At 39.3% G+C, this 17500-nt stretch overlaps 1 protein-coding gene across 2 annotated transcripts in view; it reads left to right on the top strand.

Moving 5' to 3' along the window:
- LOC137992383 (tRNA:m(4)X modification enzyme TRM13 homolog) overlaps window positions 1–9710 on the top strand; it is a 282513-nt gene extending 272803 nt beyond the window's left edge. Inside the window, exons 11-14 of one of the 2 annotated variants that reach the window (XM_068837706.1) lie at window positions 583–676; window positions 4140–4384; window positions 5446–5593; window positions 6130–9710. In XM_068837706.1, the coding sequence (XP_068693807.1) occupies window positions 583–676; window positions 4140–4384; window positions 5446–5593; window positions 6130–6307 (665 nt within the window). In that variant the 3' untranslated portion in view covers window positions 6308–9710. The remainder of the gene's footprint in view (window positions 1–582; window positions 677–4139; window positions 4385–5445; window positions 5594–6129) is intronic. The other variant, XM_068837705.1, reaches the window with a different exon arrangement.
- Window positions 9711–17500: the final 7790 nt, after the last annotated feature.

Raw genomic sequence — 17500 nt, 5'->3', positions numbered from 1 at the left:
GGAATCGGCCAACCTCAACGGTTCGTTTCGAAGTAAATCAACAGAAAATCATGAACGTAGAGAATTTCTTTCTCTTACCGGAAGCCATTTTTGCTGTGGAACAACATTCTGCACTATTGTTGTAAAGCAATTCATTCATCGAAGGGTAATTATTTTGAAGGTATCAGTAAGTTGCTGTAAATTCAAATTATGTAACTACCTTGGTTAATCACAAGAGACGAAGTCAATGGCAAGAGCCAATCACATCACAAAACGAATACAGGCAGCCTGCGCCCAGCGCGGGAAATCAGGTGCCGCAATTCGAGTTTGTTTTTTCTTAAATTGGCGGGAACGTGGCGTTAGATTTTTAAGCTGCTCGCCATTTTTATGCCATTAGGGGTTTTACACGAATCATGTGAGTCCTTAACAACTCTAACTATGCCGCCATCTAGCATGGCATGTTAGACAGTAAGACGGCCGTGCAAGACGAACGTGTGGCACTAATCAGACATAACCGTGAGTCCCTCTGACTGCTGAAAATAAATAAATTTAGGACTCAATTGAAAACCATTCCACCAACAAAACTTTTTCTGCCGTTGGTAGATTTAACTCTCAGATGTTTAATGGAAACATTGACCAGGAACATTGAATCCCAAGCTAGTAAAGAGGAAGGTTGCAAAGATTGCACCAGTGATCGGTAAGTGATTAGTTATTGTTCTTCAGCGTTTGCAACCTGTAAGGTTTGTAAGCTCTATATGTCGCAGATCTTTCCGATAATCGCATGATGTTTAACAATAGGGACCTTAAGCACGCGCGTTTTTGAGACGCGTACGGCAACCGGAGGAGAACATTTCGCGTGCCAGGACAGTGGTGTCTCCCAGATTTTTACACTTATCATCTCTAATAGAGAAACAATACTTCCAAAGTAAATGTGGTTGTGTGAAGACAAGTTAAAAGGGGAAAACAGCTCACTTATTCACCGAAGGCGATGTGAATATTGGTGAATAAGATGGCTTGCAGCCATTTCGAAAAAACCGCTTAGGTATAATCGCGTATTAGTATAATTTTCAGCGGTGAATATAAGAATTTAGTGTTATATTCACCGCGCTACCCGGTGAATATAACATTTTGGAGGCGCGGCTGCTAAGCCAATCAAGCACTTTTCGTGCCTTTTTATCTTGTTTTAGCCCGTTGTTTTGCACTTACTTGATATTCACCGCTGAAAATTACACTTAAACAATTATTCGTCTCAGGCTCAGTAAATATTGGGGGATATTTACCTCGACTACGTCTCGGTAAATATTCTCCAATATTCACTTCGCCTTCGGCGAATAATTGTTTAAAAATAAAATAGACTATTTAACAATAGGCCTTATTCACGATAGCCGCCATGTTTGTTTTCAAATTGTCATGCAAATTAGCCATGTGTTATGCTGGGGGCAAACATTGGAAAAAAGGCAAATTGAGGAAAATCAGCTCGTCGAAATATTGAAATAACATTGCTAAAAGTCCATATTAGTATGTAGAATTAAGTACCTTTTATAATAATTTTATATCTTCGGATTGCCTTTGACAGTTTGACTTTCTACTTCGTTAGCTGCTCATTTTTCACTAAAAAACGTCGAAGTAACTTGTGTAATCATTCTATTAATTTTTATTACTTAGGTGATAAACGTGAAAAAAGTCATCTGTGTGGCTAAGATGTTTGTTATGACCTCTCGAACTTGTGTTGTTTGCCCCCTCAGAAGCGTGTAGCTAATTTGGATGATAACAGCAAATCCAACATGGCGGCCATCGTGATTAAGGTCTATTAAACCGGTAACCCGCAAGGGCTACGGGTCAATAGCCCATTCGGTTTCGCCTCATGGGCTATTGTCCCGTGGCCCTTGAGGGCGAAGGGTCTAATTGTTTTAGTATCACCCAACTAGCCAGACAGAAAAGGCAATAATAAAGTTAGCAAATGCAAGTTGAAGAAATATTTATTTGGGAATAAAACTAAAGAAAGCGTCACGCTTTCGCTACTCGAGGACTATTACTAATAGTCCTCTAGTAGCGTAGCCAATGAAAATGCATGATTTGCGTTAGTCCACTAGTTGGGTGATACTAAAAAGAGGTATTAGGGATTCTGAGGGGCTAGCGGCACATATCCAGTGAAAATTGACCCAAGCCCTAACCCTAACTCTAACCCTAACCCGAACCCCAATGCCTAAACTCGCTGGACTCGAACCTGGGAATGTTCGATTAATAACCCTTTCACTTAACCACTAGACTACCGCATCGCAAATTGACAGGACACTTAAAAAAAAAAAAGTATATTTTTTCTTCCGAATGCTGCTGTAAACGTGTATTATCACCGGCTAAGAAACAAGTTTAAAAAGGAGAAAATGTCGGTTACCAAACCTTAAGAGAAAGGTAACCATTTTAAAATCAAGTACTAGACTTAACCACTATTCAGCAATGATTTTAAATATACTAACTAGATTGGATAAAAAATCGGTGCAATTGTCAGCCAGTTGATCTATAGTTGTTAAGGACGGCGCCTACTACTGTTATTGCGCATACGTTCTGCGCATCTCCAGATACTCGGATTTCCTATCGCCAATTAGTGCTTACTAATACAGGGATATTTTTTCGCGGTTTAAAACTATCCGAAGGTAGAAAATTGGGGGTAACCATGCATTTTTGAGAGATACTTAAGCTTCAATTCGAGAAAGAACACCATACATTGCTTTGTATTTTAAAGCTTTTTACAAATATAATTCTTGAATTTTCTTTGAAAAATGCGTGGTTACCCCCAATTTTCTTTTTGGATTTCAAGAACACTTGTTAAGATCTACATTTCCTGCATAATCACACACCGGGGCAAAAATATCTTTAATCAGTAGGCATCGTCCTTAAGTGGATAAAAACAGTTCCTTCACATTGGGAGCTCCGGGTTCAAATCCCGTCCAGGGATGCCGCTTTTCTTTTTTTCTTTCATCTGCTACCACAAGTCCTGGGACAGAGTAATCCTAAAATGACGATAACAGTTAATCCAGGTAGAGGATATGTTGGGAGACAAGAGCAAGGGTACACTTCGTGACGCTATTGAAATATTCGTACGTCAAATTAGGGTCAATCCCTGGACATATCTGGTATAGAAGAGCAATAGACCTTTTTGGAGACACGGCGGCCATTTTTATTTCAAATAGCTATTATGGGATGTCCAGCAGCAAATACGTATAAATTTGCCCACTGAGCATCCTATAATGTCTTTCGGAACATTAAAAATCAAAACGGCCGCCGTATCTGCAAAGAGGTGTAGACCGTAGTAGTCAATTGCCTAAGCTCTCACGAGACTCGTTTAGCTCAGAGGTAGCGCTTGTGTCCAGAAATAACAAGTAATGGGGAAGGACTTGGTGTCGACCCCTTCATGTTACAGGCACTCGAATGTTTTCCGAGTTTCACCGAGTCACCATGGTAAATACATAATTTAGATAAATGATAGCACACTTCAATTCGGTGCTCTTCAAGGCTAAACATTTCTTTCTGATCCTAGATAAAACCTTATGATGGCTGATTCGTCTATTGCTGACCGTCCAATTTCAAACTTTCCGGTCTTCTCGAAGTAAAGCTTGCCGCGCCTCGAGTGTGTTTACCTCTTTCAACCTTCTACATTGAATTTTTTTTAAAGTGCTAGTATGACCAAAACTATATTAGATTTCAAAACTATATTAACTAAACAGTAAGTGACCCAAGTTTTTAAGCCTTGATTTAAAAAGATACCTGCTTATTTTAACTGGAATTTTCCTATTTAATTACTAACTTTAATAGGACTGATATGCGTGTGTACGCGGCTGAATTAATATGCAACACGGAAGTTTCCGGCTTTCAGACTTTTAAACTCGTGTTTTCCATATATAATAAGCTGCGTTTATTTTACGCGCTGAAAGTTTAAGCAAGTTTGGAGCGCGCGTAATGGCGGACCGTGAAATCTAAACGTTACACTCAAAGTAAACAGCCGTTGGATAGAAATCAAAGCTCAAAGTTTTGCCAGGCAAGTGTTAAGCAATCACACTTTCAAAATCTGAAGACAAAAACGGAAGTGATTTTTTGATCATAGTAGCACTTTAAGGTCAACTTTTTCCGTCATGTACACCACCATACTTTTTGTTGCACAGAGAAAGCAAGAGATTGAAGATGGCCAACAATACAGAGCCAGTCAAAGGAATTGTACTGGCTCTGTGTTGCCACCATTGCTGTTCCTGGCCTCAGTACGTTGGTCGACCATTTCTTCATAATCTCGGCTTTACTGCGGAAGAATTTCATCTGTTGTGCTGTCTCAGTAGCTGGGCTACCTGTGGCATAAGGCTGAAGAAATACTTGGGAGAAAAAGCTGGTGGGACTGTTGGTGATACATGTACGGGTAAGCATGTGCTATAAGTTCCTGTTATATCCTATCATTATAGAGGTTAAAAGCATGACGTTTACGCCAAACAGCAAACGTCGTGAGTGAAATTAGGGTTTTGCCAAAAATGTAAGAATCCTGCTTGATATTAGCTCATTTCTGTACCGTTAGCTCCAGATATCAAGCAACTTCTCAAAGGAATGATAAGCAGGAAACTACCATTTCCCGTTTGTCGTTGGTCGTAAACGTCATGCTTAACCTCTCTATTATGGATGATGGGCTGTAACTGGTGCAATAGCGGCACTCACTGTTTGCAAACATTTCTTTCGATATTCAAATTTAAAATTTGCTAACTATTGGATGAAACGAATCCTGGTTTAATGACAATAGGTGATCTTGAGAGGCTCCATGGAAGTGACTCACCTTGAAATCTCCCTGGGCCGCTCAAAACCGGGACGAAAACGTCTTCCTGCCGCCCTCCGGGACAATCTACAATCATGGACAAAACTCGTTAAGAAAACCGTACTCAAACCGACAAAAAGAACTTGTTCACTATTTCTCCCTTGTGAATTCCACAGCAGTTACTTCTCGCCCCCCCCCCCCCAACTCCCCCTATCCAGTGATGAGTTGGAAAGTGCTAATTTTGAGGAAACTGTTCGTGACCCCTAGAAAACAACATTGAGGCGGGAGGTGTGGGGGGAGGGAGCCTCAATTATTTGCTTACAACTGAAAGCGCTTGGGAGGGTAATTTTCTTAAGAGTTTTGTCGTTCCGCAGACGAACGCAATCGTCTGTTTTGGAGGCAACGTTCAACTTGATTGTTTCGTGACTGGCTTACTGGCCACGCAAACGCAGATAACGCGGTCCACCTGGCATTTGTCGCCTGAAGTAGGTGAGGTTGGGCACGAAGTGCTGTTCACCAGACAAATTACTATTCAGCATATAAGCGCTGGCAAAAACAGTCGCATTTGTTTTCCTCTTGACTTAATCGTACACCGAAGCTAAGAATAAGAATTTAACAGAATATTCGCGCAATAATGCACCTTGAAACACAAAGAATGATATCTCGCACTATTTCAGGAAAAGACAGTGATGTTGGACATGAAAGTGATCGATACGGAGGCCATGAGACTTCCTTAGAAACAGCAACTGAAATTTCAGGGGAATTTATTGCAAAAGACGAAAAAACAAGCGGAGAAAAGAGAGCGGAGATCCAGGAAGATGACAGGCAAGTAAAGTTGTTTTGAAGACAAGGTACAATCGTTATTAAAGAAGTGTACTCCCATGGTAGTCACACCCGAGCCTTTGCGTTTCACACGCCCGGTTTCAGGTGGCATGAAACGACTGAAAACATTGCAGGTATATATATCCAAATTTTTTCGCGACATTTTAAGGAAACCTCCAGTCCTACTATAAAAAGAAATGACTTAAAAGAAGTGTTCGTATCCGAAAAGAAAAAAAAAGAATTTTAGAATCGCTGATTTTTCGCGGGTGCCGTCATCTTGAATAATATGCCATTTCCGAGTTCACGTCTGCCTCCTCTTCAAAGCGAGTCTAAGTGCGAAGGTTTTGTGAAGGTAATTAGTTGTACTTTACATATGAATGACAACTAATTTTCATAAGAAAAACTTCGCACTTAGACTCGCTTTGAAGAGGAGGCAGAGATGAACTCGGAAATGGCCTATTGCGAGTTGGAACGGTTGTTCTTCCACACAGCATACTTTTCACAGTTTTCTAAAGGGAGGTTATTATATCGTTTTTCAGATGGTCAAATTACACGATACCCGAAAGAGAGGACATTGGTCGACAATGTAAGCGCATTATAGACGCTGGCCGTTTGTGGTATCTAGAGTCACGTGACTACCGCGCGAGGTTGGCGCTTTATGTTGATTCATCTGTTTCACTTGAAAATGTCGTTCTGCTTGCAACACCGAAGATTTAGCGCTAAGGAAGAGGAACTGAAGACAAATTTTGGGCAGTTAGCGATCATTTACATAACCAAGGCTTTGAGATAAACCTTTGGAGTCCTTTTTGGAAGGAAAGATGTCATCGCCAACTCTTGTCTGGTCTCAAAGTGCCTGTGACCTTTAAAAGAAGCATTTTCGGGTCTACTTTTCTCTAGGCTTGTGAAAAAATTACTTTGTTTTTAAAAGAACTTGAAAGGTTGAATAAACGAGCTGTAATATGATCTACGACCGAGCAACGGAGAGGAATGTCTTCAGTACCAGGCTGACGTCATAAGATAGTTTTCGTTGAGTAGCTTGTGTCGTCAACTTGGTAGTTCAAACATTCCATTTCCTTTCTCGATTGTGGTCCGATTTAGTGCCAGGTTCCTTATTTTCCAAGCTTATCAAATAGCGAATAAACTTTATTGCAGCTTCATCTCGCTTTTTAAAAAAAAGATTTATTCATACTCATAATCACCTTACACACAGAGCTACTACACTTATTTTCAAACTGCGTCCTAGAATGTTCATCCAATACATGCTACTTTAATTATATTTGCAATAGAAATAATAACAAACGCCATAGGTACATGACAAAACACAATTTGCCCATTTAACGTTTAAAAATTCTTTTCTTTTGCGAGACATATCGGTTGTTTCATATTTGCCTTTTGATGTTTTCTACCAGTTATAGCAAATAATAAACTTCAAAAATGCTAATTGAAAAAGTATGCATTTGGAACTCGGTGTCGGCCGCCATATTGGATTATTTCCTTTAAACCTTTAACCAAAAAAGTAGTTTCCCCGAGTGTTTAGATGAGGCTATGTAAACACGGAAAAAAGTCCTCTATTGCTTTTATAAAATATTTCTCTAAAATAATTCGACAATTGAAGGAAAATGCTGGTTTTTTAATTTCTGGATTGAAACAGATTTCCTTGATACACGCTCATATTTCCTACCATCCAATCAAAACGCTCGTCTGACAACACATAACCAATCAAAATTCGTGTGATGACACAGCCGTTTTTACATACTCTCACCTAAACACAGATATTGACCAAGGGGAGTGCGCGTACTATCCTAATTGTTTTATGATATTTCGTCGAAACCGCCTCAAACCTCGGAAGCGCTAGCTTTAAAACGATACCCTGGTGAAACAAATCCAGCCAACGGACTTAGTCGTGAATTCTAGCACATCAGTACTTTTCTTTGTAAATATGTTCAATTAGATTGGAATTAGATTTAATAAAAATGTAAAGTCTTCGTAAATAACTTATTTATTTACAGTTTAATGTGGCTAGATCAAGATTATTTGAGAATATTCGTATGCATGATGGATTCTTTTAGTTTGTACTGTACTTTACGAATTCTAAAAATGAAGGCGCGGAATTCGCTTTAGAATGAATTTTCAAGTTTTCTCGACGAAACGTATCTTCATCTAAACACTCATCAATCCAAAACCCGGCCTTTGATAACGCCGTCGACGCCAATGTTTATCAATGGTGCGTCTAGTCTGGTACAGAATAAATGCCATTATGACCATACGATCTTAATTGAAAAATTGCACTCGATTAAAAGGGAGATACCGGAAAAGTAAACTATGGTCTTTCATGACGTTGGTGAAACATTGGATTGGTTTGAAGGTTGGTTTGTTTTTGTATTATTTGCTAACTTCGTTTTCTCGACCCAATGAATTTCAAAGAAATGAGTTTGCGACTTATCAACGCTTCCGGAGGGACGTGACCTCATATCTCCTGGAAAATTCTATCGACTTTATGAAAACCATACTGGTGTCCAAAAATATTACAATGCGGAATTTTTTCGTGTCTTTTCATCAGTAGTTTAGAGATACGGACACATTTTTAAACTGCAATTTTGCGGGTTATTTTAACATCAAACTCCAACTAAATTGTGTATTCTTCAATTTGCTTATTCATGAAAAAGCCAACAAATTGTTCTCCGACCAGTTAAAGGGTTAAGCCTTATTTAATGAGATACGACGTCATCTTAGACCTATCACAACTTATTATCCCATCGATAATTTGACTAATATCGGTGATAACAAGAGAACTCTTTAATCTTAAATGTTATTTGTCAAAAAGATCACTTAGGATCTTAGAAGTGGTTGGTGTCTACTCAAAGCTACACAAGGTAAGGCAAATGTCATGCTTAAGTTCTTCTTTTGTACTTCTGTCGACAGTTTGCCATCATGTTTATGTTAAACGGAAGACAGCTGCTGTGATCGAAAGCGTTATTATCGTTTATTTGACGTAAATCATTCGCATTTGTCCTAATATTAAGAAAGTGACTTTTAGACTCCGGCATAAAAAAAAAAGATATGTTTCACATACCCACTCTTACATTAATTAAGACTTGAGATGTTTAATCAACGATGTCCGGGAACAAAATTCAAGTGCTATGACATTCCGATGACCTATAGACCACTTTCATAAATGGCGACCAACTTTACATTCTGTTGTATTTATGTTAATTAGACTCACTGCCCAAAATACAAATATTCGTAGTTTCCCGTAGGTATTACGTCATCTTCCCCCATCTTTCTATCTGGTATTATTCTACCAGTTGTAATTAACACTTATAGTCCCAAATCTGTAAACATCCATGAACTGACGATGGATATTGACTTATCCGAAACATGTCTTCCAAATTCAAGCGTTGTGTCGTTTTTCTTAAATGTTTAATTTCTATCTTGCTGCTACGAAAATGTGGTAATTACCAAATATGTAAACTAAAATACTCTTTTTTTATTATTTCAATTGTTTCAAGTAAATATCCTTCCTTTTAACCTATCGCGTTTCAGAGATTCCTCTGCCTGGAGTGGAGAGCCGTTCCAGTAGACAAAGCAAAATTGCTTGATACTGAACAAAAGAATTTCTTGATACAGCATTACTTGCTACCTATTGGACAAAGTAGTATAATTTTATCTTCCATTGTATTCTGTAGAATTCTAGAAATTTCCTATGCCAAAAACGCACACATGGCTGAGGACAAGAACAGCAATACAGAAGAATATGGTTGTGGGTATTGAGTGATTGTGTTGAAAAGAAATGACCTTGAAATGGATTTCCCTTTCCATTCAAGACTTGCAAGAGAGTTATTCGGTGAAGCGAAGGAGATAATTATAGCGCTAAGGGTGTGTGCTAACAAAAGCAAAACACCTTTTCAGGCCATGTCGGTCGCTCTCGCCAATAGCTGTTCTTTGCTATTCAAACATTATACAGGATTTTTAAAATTTATAGTGGGGTAACACCTCTTAACCAACGGTTAGCGCAAACCAGGCTTCGAACAACCGGCCCCAGCTCGCTACGATAAGCAGTGCGAATTTCCATGACAAAAACAAACGGTCGATCTGACGAAGAACGCCACAAAACAATAATCATTGGTTAAAAGAGGAAAAAATTGTGCCGCCCGTGCGGCACACATTTCAACACGTATTTTTGCGGTACTGCGCATGACAACGCCGTGAAATCACCAAATTTTGAGGTTTTAATGACAACCAGAGGATACCAATGCGTAGCCTACGTGTAGCCGTACCCTCCCCCCGAAGGAAAAAAAACGGGAGGAGGGGGGAGGGTACGGCTACACGTAGGCTAACCAATGTGAACCCCCGAAATCGCTCGTGCCCAATTTATTTTTAGGATACTTCATCCATATTGTACGTCGAGAAGGAGAAGGAATATTCGCGAAAGACTTACGAGAGTGCAAAGTTTTCTTTTGAGGTGACGTTTTCGTCGCCGTTCTCGTTTTTCTTCACTTTTCGAAAGTACTTGCGCTGAATCCTCAAGAGGCGAAATTTTTTGTAGGAATGATTTTAAGAGGAAGTCTGTCTTTTCATTAAACGGTCCTCCATTACTTGGTGGGGTTCCGACAGATAAGCTTTCAGCGATCTGGGGCCCGTTTCTCGAAAGTCCCGAAAACGTTTCAGGCCCGAAAAGCCATCTATGAAATTGCCAACCGCTTGTTTTGGAAAGCCGATCTTTTAACTTGTTTTCAAGGAGACCCCCCCCCAAAAAAAAATAATAACTGTGAAGTTTTACGAATTAAATGCTCTCCGTTCTTGAGTTACAAAGGGAATTGTGACACCCGAAAATGGCTCGTAAAGTTTCGGGACTTTCGAGAAACGGCCCCCTGGATCGAAGAGAAACTAACGTCATTTACTTACTTGCTTAAAAATGAAGTGTGTGAATGCGAATTAAAAGTTCTGCATACTAATTGAGCCGTATTCTCGCAGCATTTTAAATTGATTTTTAAGCTTGTGAGTAAATGAAGTCACTTTCCTCTCGATCCAGTTCTCTCAGGACTTATCTGTCTGGCCCCAGTTATTCGGAGGGTGGATAGCGCTGTTCACTGGATAAATCACTATCCCCTGGATAGCTCAATTGGTTTTGCTAGTGTTTATCCGCTGGATAGTGATTTATCCAGTGGATAGCGTTATCCATCTTTTGAAAAAAAAAATGCCGTCAAAATAAATAGTTTTTCTCTTAAGATGATTGCTTAAAATCTCGCATTTCGAGTATTCAGCACAAGAACTTTCGAAATGTGGAAAAAAAAACTGAGAAAAAAAACCAGAAGTAAGTCATATCGGCCTCTCATTTGTTTTTTGGCTTTTAAGAAACGGAAACCTCAAGCGCACTGGTTTTCTACTTGTTTTAGCCGCGGCACCAGGGCAATCTCTCTTGACATTGTGTCAAACGTGTTTTGCGTAAAACCGAGGATGCCGGCAAAGTTTCTGAAAGCAAAAAGAGGAATTAATGGCTCACAAAACTGAAATTAAATTCCATGCATTTGGCCGAAAAGTTGACTTCTGAAACGCCCTGCTTTCAGACAAAGCTAGGAAGAAAAACTATCAAACATCACTCGAAGCACACTCATCGCCGCAAAGCAGATGTAGTTGATCAATTTGTCTGGATGGGATCGTTTCGTCTATTTCAGCGGATAATTTGTGGCGTCTATTAACGAGATCCAAGATGGAACCAAAAATTGCGGATTATTTTGTCGGCACGGAAGCTGTACTTATTAGAAGGAATTCTATATTAAACTCTGCTTTACCAAACAGCTGTGCTATGGCTCAATTTGGAACACACCTTTTTGCGTGACAAAGTGCATTTAATATTATTACGGTAAAGACATCGTACATGGTGTCTTATATCTCCAAACGGAGTCGGTGACAGCAATTTCTTTGTCGCTGGAAAGTGATCAGCGGGTTAACTAAAATTGAAAATAAATAATAAAAATCTTAGGAGAATTGAAAGTGAAAAATTTATAAAGGTGTTGAATCCGCTCCCGAGAATTATGGAAACTCTGTAGAGTCTTATCTTAGCCTGTTGATCACTTTCCAGCAGTAAAAAATGGGGTCCCAAGTTCGCTTTTGAGATGAAAGTGTTTAAAGACAAAATAGGGCATGTTTTTACATGCCTTTCTTGTTGACCTATTAGGTCACAACGATGCGTGCAGCTTGTTAAGAAATCGTTGGTGTTTCACATGATACCATAACATTGTCGTTTTAGCAACGCCGAATTTTGATAAGAATGCGAACGCCACAAAAGTTACCAAGAATATATAACAAATGGGTTTTTACATTTTTATCTTTTTTCTAAACAAATGAAAAAGTGTACAAATGTAACCTTTCATTAAAGTGTTCAAACCACTTTACCACCTGGACAGGTGGAAAACTTGTTACTTGGATCGAGAATGAAAATTTCGAAATTATAACACTGATGATATTTGTCACATCAATTAAGTTTAGAGTTCCTCGACGTCCTTTCCTTAAGCTCAAAAATGATTGTCGTTGAATTTGATCCAAGAAAGTTTCCATTTCTGTTCCTCTCTATTAACGCCAAACTCCATACGAATCATTCATCTTCTTTATATTTCGAATACAACTGAGTATCCAAGTGTCACTGACGAAAGGAAAAAAGATATCGTTGGAAAACATACAATTTATGCCATTCAAGGCTATTCTATCAGACACGTCGAGGATCGTTTCGTTCCATCCCAAAATCCATCGTCTTGTGGAGAGCTCTAGCTCTGGCTTTGGCTTTTTCTGTCAATTTGCGACATTTGTTGATCCTCTTGCCCGTTCCTAGGGTGCCACACAAAGCTTCGACCTTTGTGAACGATGTCACAACCAACATGGCCGTCAGGATAGTGATCAAGAGAATGGATGATTTCGACATTATGCTTGAGTCTTTGTCTCTGTAGTCGTTTTACTCCTGTCGGCTTGAATTGAAAATAAAGAAGACTGTTTTGATGTGGTTGCGAAGATTTCTCGCCATTTTTATCCCCTCTTCACAGCTGCGACTATTTCGGCAATGTACTTTCGTATGTCAGCTTCAGCTGCTAATATTTGGCCAGATCTCGCAAAGTGTCAAAGTAAATCATAACATTTTTTATCATTTGGGGGATATTTGGCTGTGACATTGAACATAGAGAAAGAAAACATAAAACTGACCAAAAGTATAGAAACGTCAAACATAACGAAAATGTGCTTTTATCATACACACATACATACATGCATACATACATACATATATTCGTGTATATATTTTGTGATAAGGCAGGTCGGTTTGCGGCAACCAAAGGGCTGGTGCAGACCTGCCATGTGACCTGAATAGATTAAAATCTAAAAATCTTACAGCTTTCAGGAAAAGTGGGAGATTAAAAAAAAAAAATTAAAAATCTGTATTCATGACTGTAATTTTTCACGGATTTACTCATAGGGATACTTTAATGATGTTTACTTCTTCTGTGTGTACTGGCAGGATGTATTTTCATACTTAATGTATGTTTTAAGCCCACAACTGTATGAGTTCAAAAAAGCACTCCAACATGGTTTAGATTAATCGGCCTTTTACTATTAAAATTGGTGTAAAAGTACACTTTCAACTGTGTAATTTTATCCTTGATAATACCCATAAACTTTTATCCTTTAAAAAGAGTAAAAATACCCTACATATAGAGTAATTTTAGAAGATTATTTTGGTGTAATAGTTTACACAGTAACAAGGTGTAATTTTACATTTTTGCGTTCGTAACATTACACTTTAATTTTTAGTGTGTAAAAAAAATCGGTTTCCTTGATCTAATCAAACAGGTCTCTTTAGATTAAGGAAACCGAACTTTTTACCTTTAAATTGTAATTGTTTTAATTTTCAACACCGATTGTCGTTGAAACAGTTCCCCTTGTTGAAAACACTCGTATTATTTGCATTTTTTTGTGTCCATTGGTAAGTTTTTACATTTTTTGACCAGTTTAGCTTGTTTTGGTGTTTTTAAACTGAATCAGCTTGGTATGTCACTTATGCATTGTAGCAGATAATAAATGCATAATACACCAACTTCGCCGCTTCGTGCTCACATTACGCCTCGTTTTGACCTAAAAAGTCATCTTAGATTTTGACATTCATCCCACCTATTTTACGACCATTTATTATTATAAACCTTCAAATGTTCAACAGGCAAAATACAGTATGTCACATATTCTGTCATTTCTTAACCGCAGACTTGGTGCTCTAACTAGCATAACTAAAAGTCTTCCAATTTTGAAGTTACTTTCATATCTGCGTAAATACAATCGTAATACTATAACTGCAGAGCTTTGGTACTTTGGAATAAAGGCGTTCACTGGTTAAAAAGAGATAGACTATTCATCGAGTCACGAGTTGAGTTGAGTTTGAGTTGAGTTTGAGTTAACATTGAGTTACGAGTTTTGGCATTTTTGGCATTTTTGGCACTTAAGTATTAAGTAGAAGTCACTGGGAAGACCATGACTCACCGTTTTCGTGGAGTGCACAGATGTGTATTTGCGAAATGGTTTTAAACTGACAAAAACAATCTTGAAATCTCATGCACGGCAGTATTTTTGTTTACCAGTTTCAACACTTGGACTCCTTCGATTTGACCACTGTCCGTTTTGCTGTTTTGTGGTCTCATCGATCAGTAGTCCCTTCAGAAGATTATGCCAAGCCGACCACATGGCTGATGGAAAGAACAGACCACAACACCGTACTCTTTTCCACTACAGTTTGCGATCCTTAACATCCCACAGAGTTTACAAACATTGAAGAGGTTGTGAGATGGGACCTGCGGCTTATAGTCCTTATCGAGAAGACTTGAAAGCCTAACCATTTGCGGATGTTATTTCAAAGGTATAAATTTATCCTCAGTTGTTTTAAGACCCTGAGTCTTGCCGTTCCGGCAGGATTCGAACTTACCACCTCCTGCGTAAGCAACTGAGCCACCGGAGCGGGGTTGTTCCTTCTAGCGATCAAGTCTGTCGACGTAGAAAAGACGTCTTCTTATAAAGCTTGATGGGATTTACTGTTAAGCCAGTTCATTTGTAGCCCCGGCGGCTAAACGATGAAACGTACCGTTTGTCGTCCGGCAGCGTGGTTTTCATGATCGGCTATCACACAAAACGTTATCGGAACTAGACGCTCCATGAGCGTACACTGGGTTGCCTTTGGTACGTGTTAGTCAAAAACAGAAGGGACTGAGTTGGGTGGTATTGAACTGCAGCGTTCCAGGAAATTTTTTCAAGTCGGGGGTCATTTAAGGGGTCACCCAAAAGTCGTGCCAGCAGAGGCCCTTTGGCTCACACGTTCATACGACGAAACAGATTTTTTTCTGAGGTTAAAAACCTGGGACCGGTTCCTGAAAAGTGTAATAACTCTATTCCAGGGATAAATGTGCCTTATTCCAGGAATAGCTATATCCCCGGAATAAATTCTGTTTTATTAGAATAGCAGATTTATCCCTGGAATAACTGTTATGCCTGGTATAATTTATTCCTCCTTCCAGGAACCGGCCCCTGGCTACCAGCCTATTAATCGTTTGTCAGAAAGAAAAAAATCCTGTCATCTTGAGAAAAAATAGGCACGCATTGAGTACGTGTGGTAGTGCAGTAACACAGCGCTTTATTCCATATTGTCAACTGAGCTGCGTTTTGTCTTCCAGGAGATTCAAGTTGTCTTTGCGTAATATGTTGCTCTAATAGTACACGATATTTTTTGGTATTGTATATCATTGTAGCGCCATGGTAGAAGTCTTAGGTAAATAGACCCCAGAGAAGACGTGTGGTTTGCTAGCAACGTAATAAACCCAGAAAGGCTGAAGAAAATAAAAGGGAATCGAGAAACATTGGCTTCTAGGCTGACATGTTGATCATTTTCAAGTTCCCTAACAACTTCTCACCACAAGTTTAAGCGTGCACTCTGAGCGTGTGACAGCTTTGTAATACAAAAGTTCACTAAAGTTAACCCCTATCCGGCGGGTAAGTATCTCGATGGGAGACCTAAAAGATATACTGCCGCTGGCAAAATCTGGATCGGACCGGATCGGATGGGATCGGATGGACAAAATTCGGACCGGATCAATAACAAAGTTCCCGTCCAAAGTAGACACATGAAATCCCTGGGTCACCAGTTAAGGTTACTCCCCACCTTCGCGGGAGTCCTTCAGGAAAACGTTCGTACGCGCGCTAGTTTCAATAAAATCCTAACAAACTATACATCAGAAGAAAGCTTAGTAAATGTAGTTTACGATAAAAAATATTGTTTAAGCGAGTTTTCCTTTTGGTAAGTGTCAGGATCAGAGTCGGTAAGACGTGAAACCTCCGAGGATTCCTCCATTGATTTTATCGGGTATCAGATGCCGCAGCACGAGCAAAATGACTGCACAATGTTATTCACAAGGCATCAATCAACAAACGTTTGTCAGGAAATTCCGATATTTAAAATGTTTTCCCGTGGCGTCCATTTACGCAACACGTCTCACATATTTTTGGCTACTCCAACCTTAGATGCGGATCTCTGGACAACCAATCAGAGTATTGAAAACGCCTGAGACACTTTCGTTGATTGATGGCTTGTGCATAACACTGTGAAGTCATTTTGCTCGTGCTGTGGCATCCGATACCCGGTAAATTCAATAGAAGAACCCTCGGTGGTTTCGCGTCTTACCGACTCCTGACACTAAAAGGAAAACTCGGTTAAACTATATTTTTTATCGATAACTACATTTATTAAGACTAAAATCACTTAACTCCCTGAAGAAGTCCGGCCGTGCCTGACGAAATATTAGTCAAACAAACACTATATATCCACAGCCGTACAACCAGCCTTGCATACTTATTTTATTTTTAGTCTAAATGTTATTTGCTGGTCAGATCTCCTAAGATCCGGCACTTGTACTTTGTTCAGCTGGCCCTTGCATAAAAAACTGTCTGCATTGATTAAGCTTTCTTCTGATGTATAGTTTGTTAGGATTTTATTAAAACTAACGCGCGTACGACACCAGAAGGACATCGGCGAAGGTGGGAGAGTAACCTTAACTGGCGACCCAGGGATTTCATGTGTCTATTGGCGGGAATTTTGTTATTGATCCAGTCCGAGTTTTGTCAATCCGATCCGGTCCGGTCCGGTCCAATCCTGCTTTTGCCAACGGCCAAAATATACCACTTGGTAACAGAAGGATAGGACCGATAATTCTATTTTAACCCTCAAAAATGCGAACTAAGCAAGGTACTGATTTTGCGAAAAACGCCAAAAACTGTAACTCAATCTTAACTCAAACTTAACTCAAACTCAACTCAAACTCAACTCAACTCGTAACTCGATTAATAGCCGATCCCGGTTGAAAAGGGATCCAAAACATTGGAGGTTTCGATTGTCATTCTGAAGTCTTCGACGAGTAATGAAGATAAAAGCTGAACAGTGGATTAGCAGGGGCCAGAATCGAGTAGAGAATTTGTGTTAGAATAGTTTTCGCGGATAGGTATCCTCTCCTGTGGAAGAGTGTCACGTTTACTTTGGTGTTGAAGATCCGTACGGGCAAAACCAATGTTTATATTTCAGACTAAGAGAAATACCTTGCTAAGAAATTACCATCATCATATCTTTGTTCTTTCTTTTAAAATTCAAAGATATGGTTCGGTCGGACGACGTTAACGGAGAAAGAAAAGGGTCTGCCTAAGATGAAAAACAAAATGTAGACGATATTACATGGCCGCGCGGAGATACGAAGTTTCTCTTGGAGTGCTCAAAAATATTTCACGAGTGAGCCCAGCGAAAGAGTGAAATATGTAACCATAGCAACAGTGATCTTTTCACGTCTGAAGATAACATGTTATTTTCACCTGTGAAGATATCACGTTTTCGCGCGAAAGCTC

Source organism: Montipora foliosa, chromosome 2 (genome assembly GCF_036669935.1).
Source record: "Montipora foliosa isolate CH-2021 chromosome 2, ASM3666993v2, whole genome shotgun sequence".
Lineage (NCBI taxonomy): Eukaryota > Metazoa > Cnidaria > Anthozoa > Scleractinia > Acroporidae > Montipora > Montipora foliosa.
Note: the sequence above shows the minus strand (reverse complement) of the source record. Positions and strands in the feature narration are given on the sequence as shown.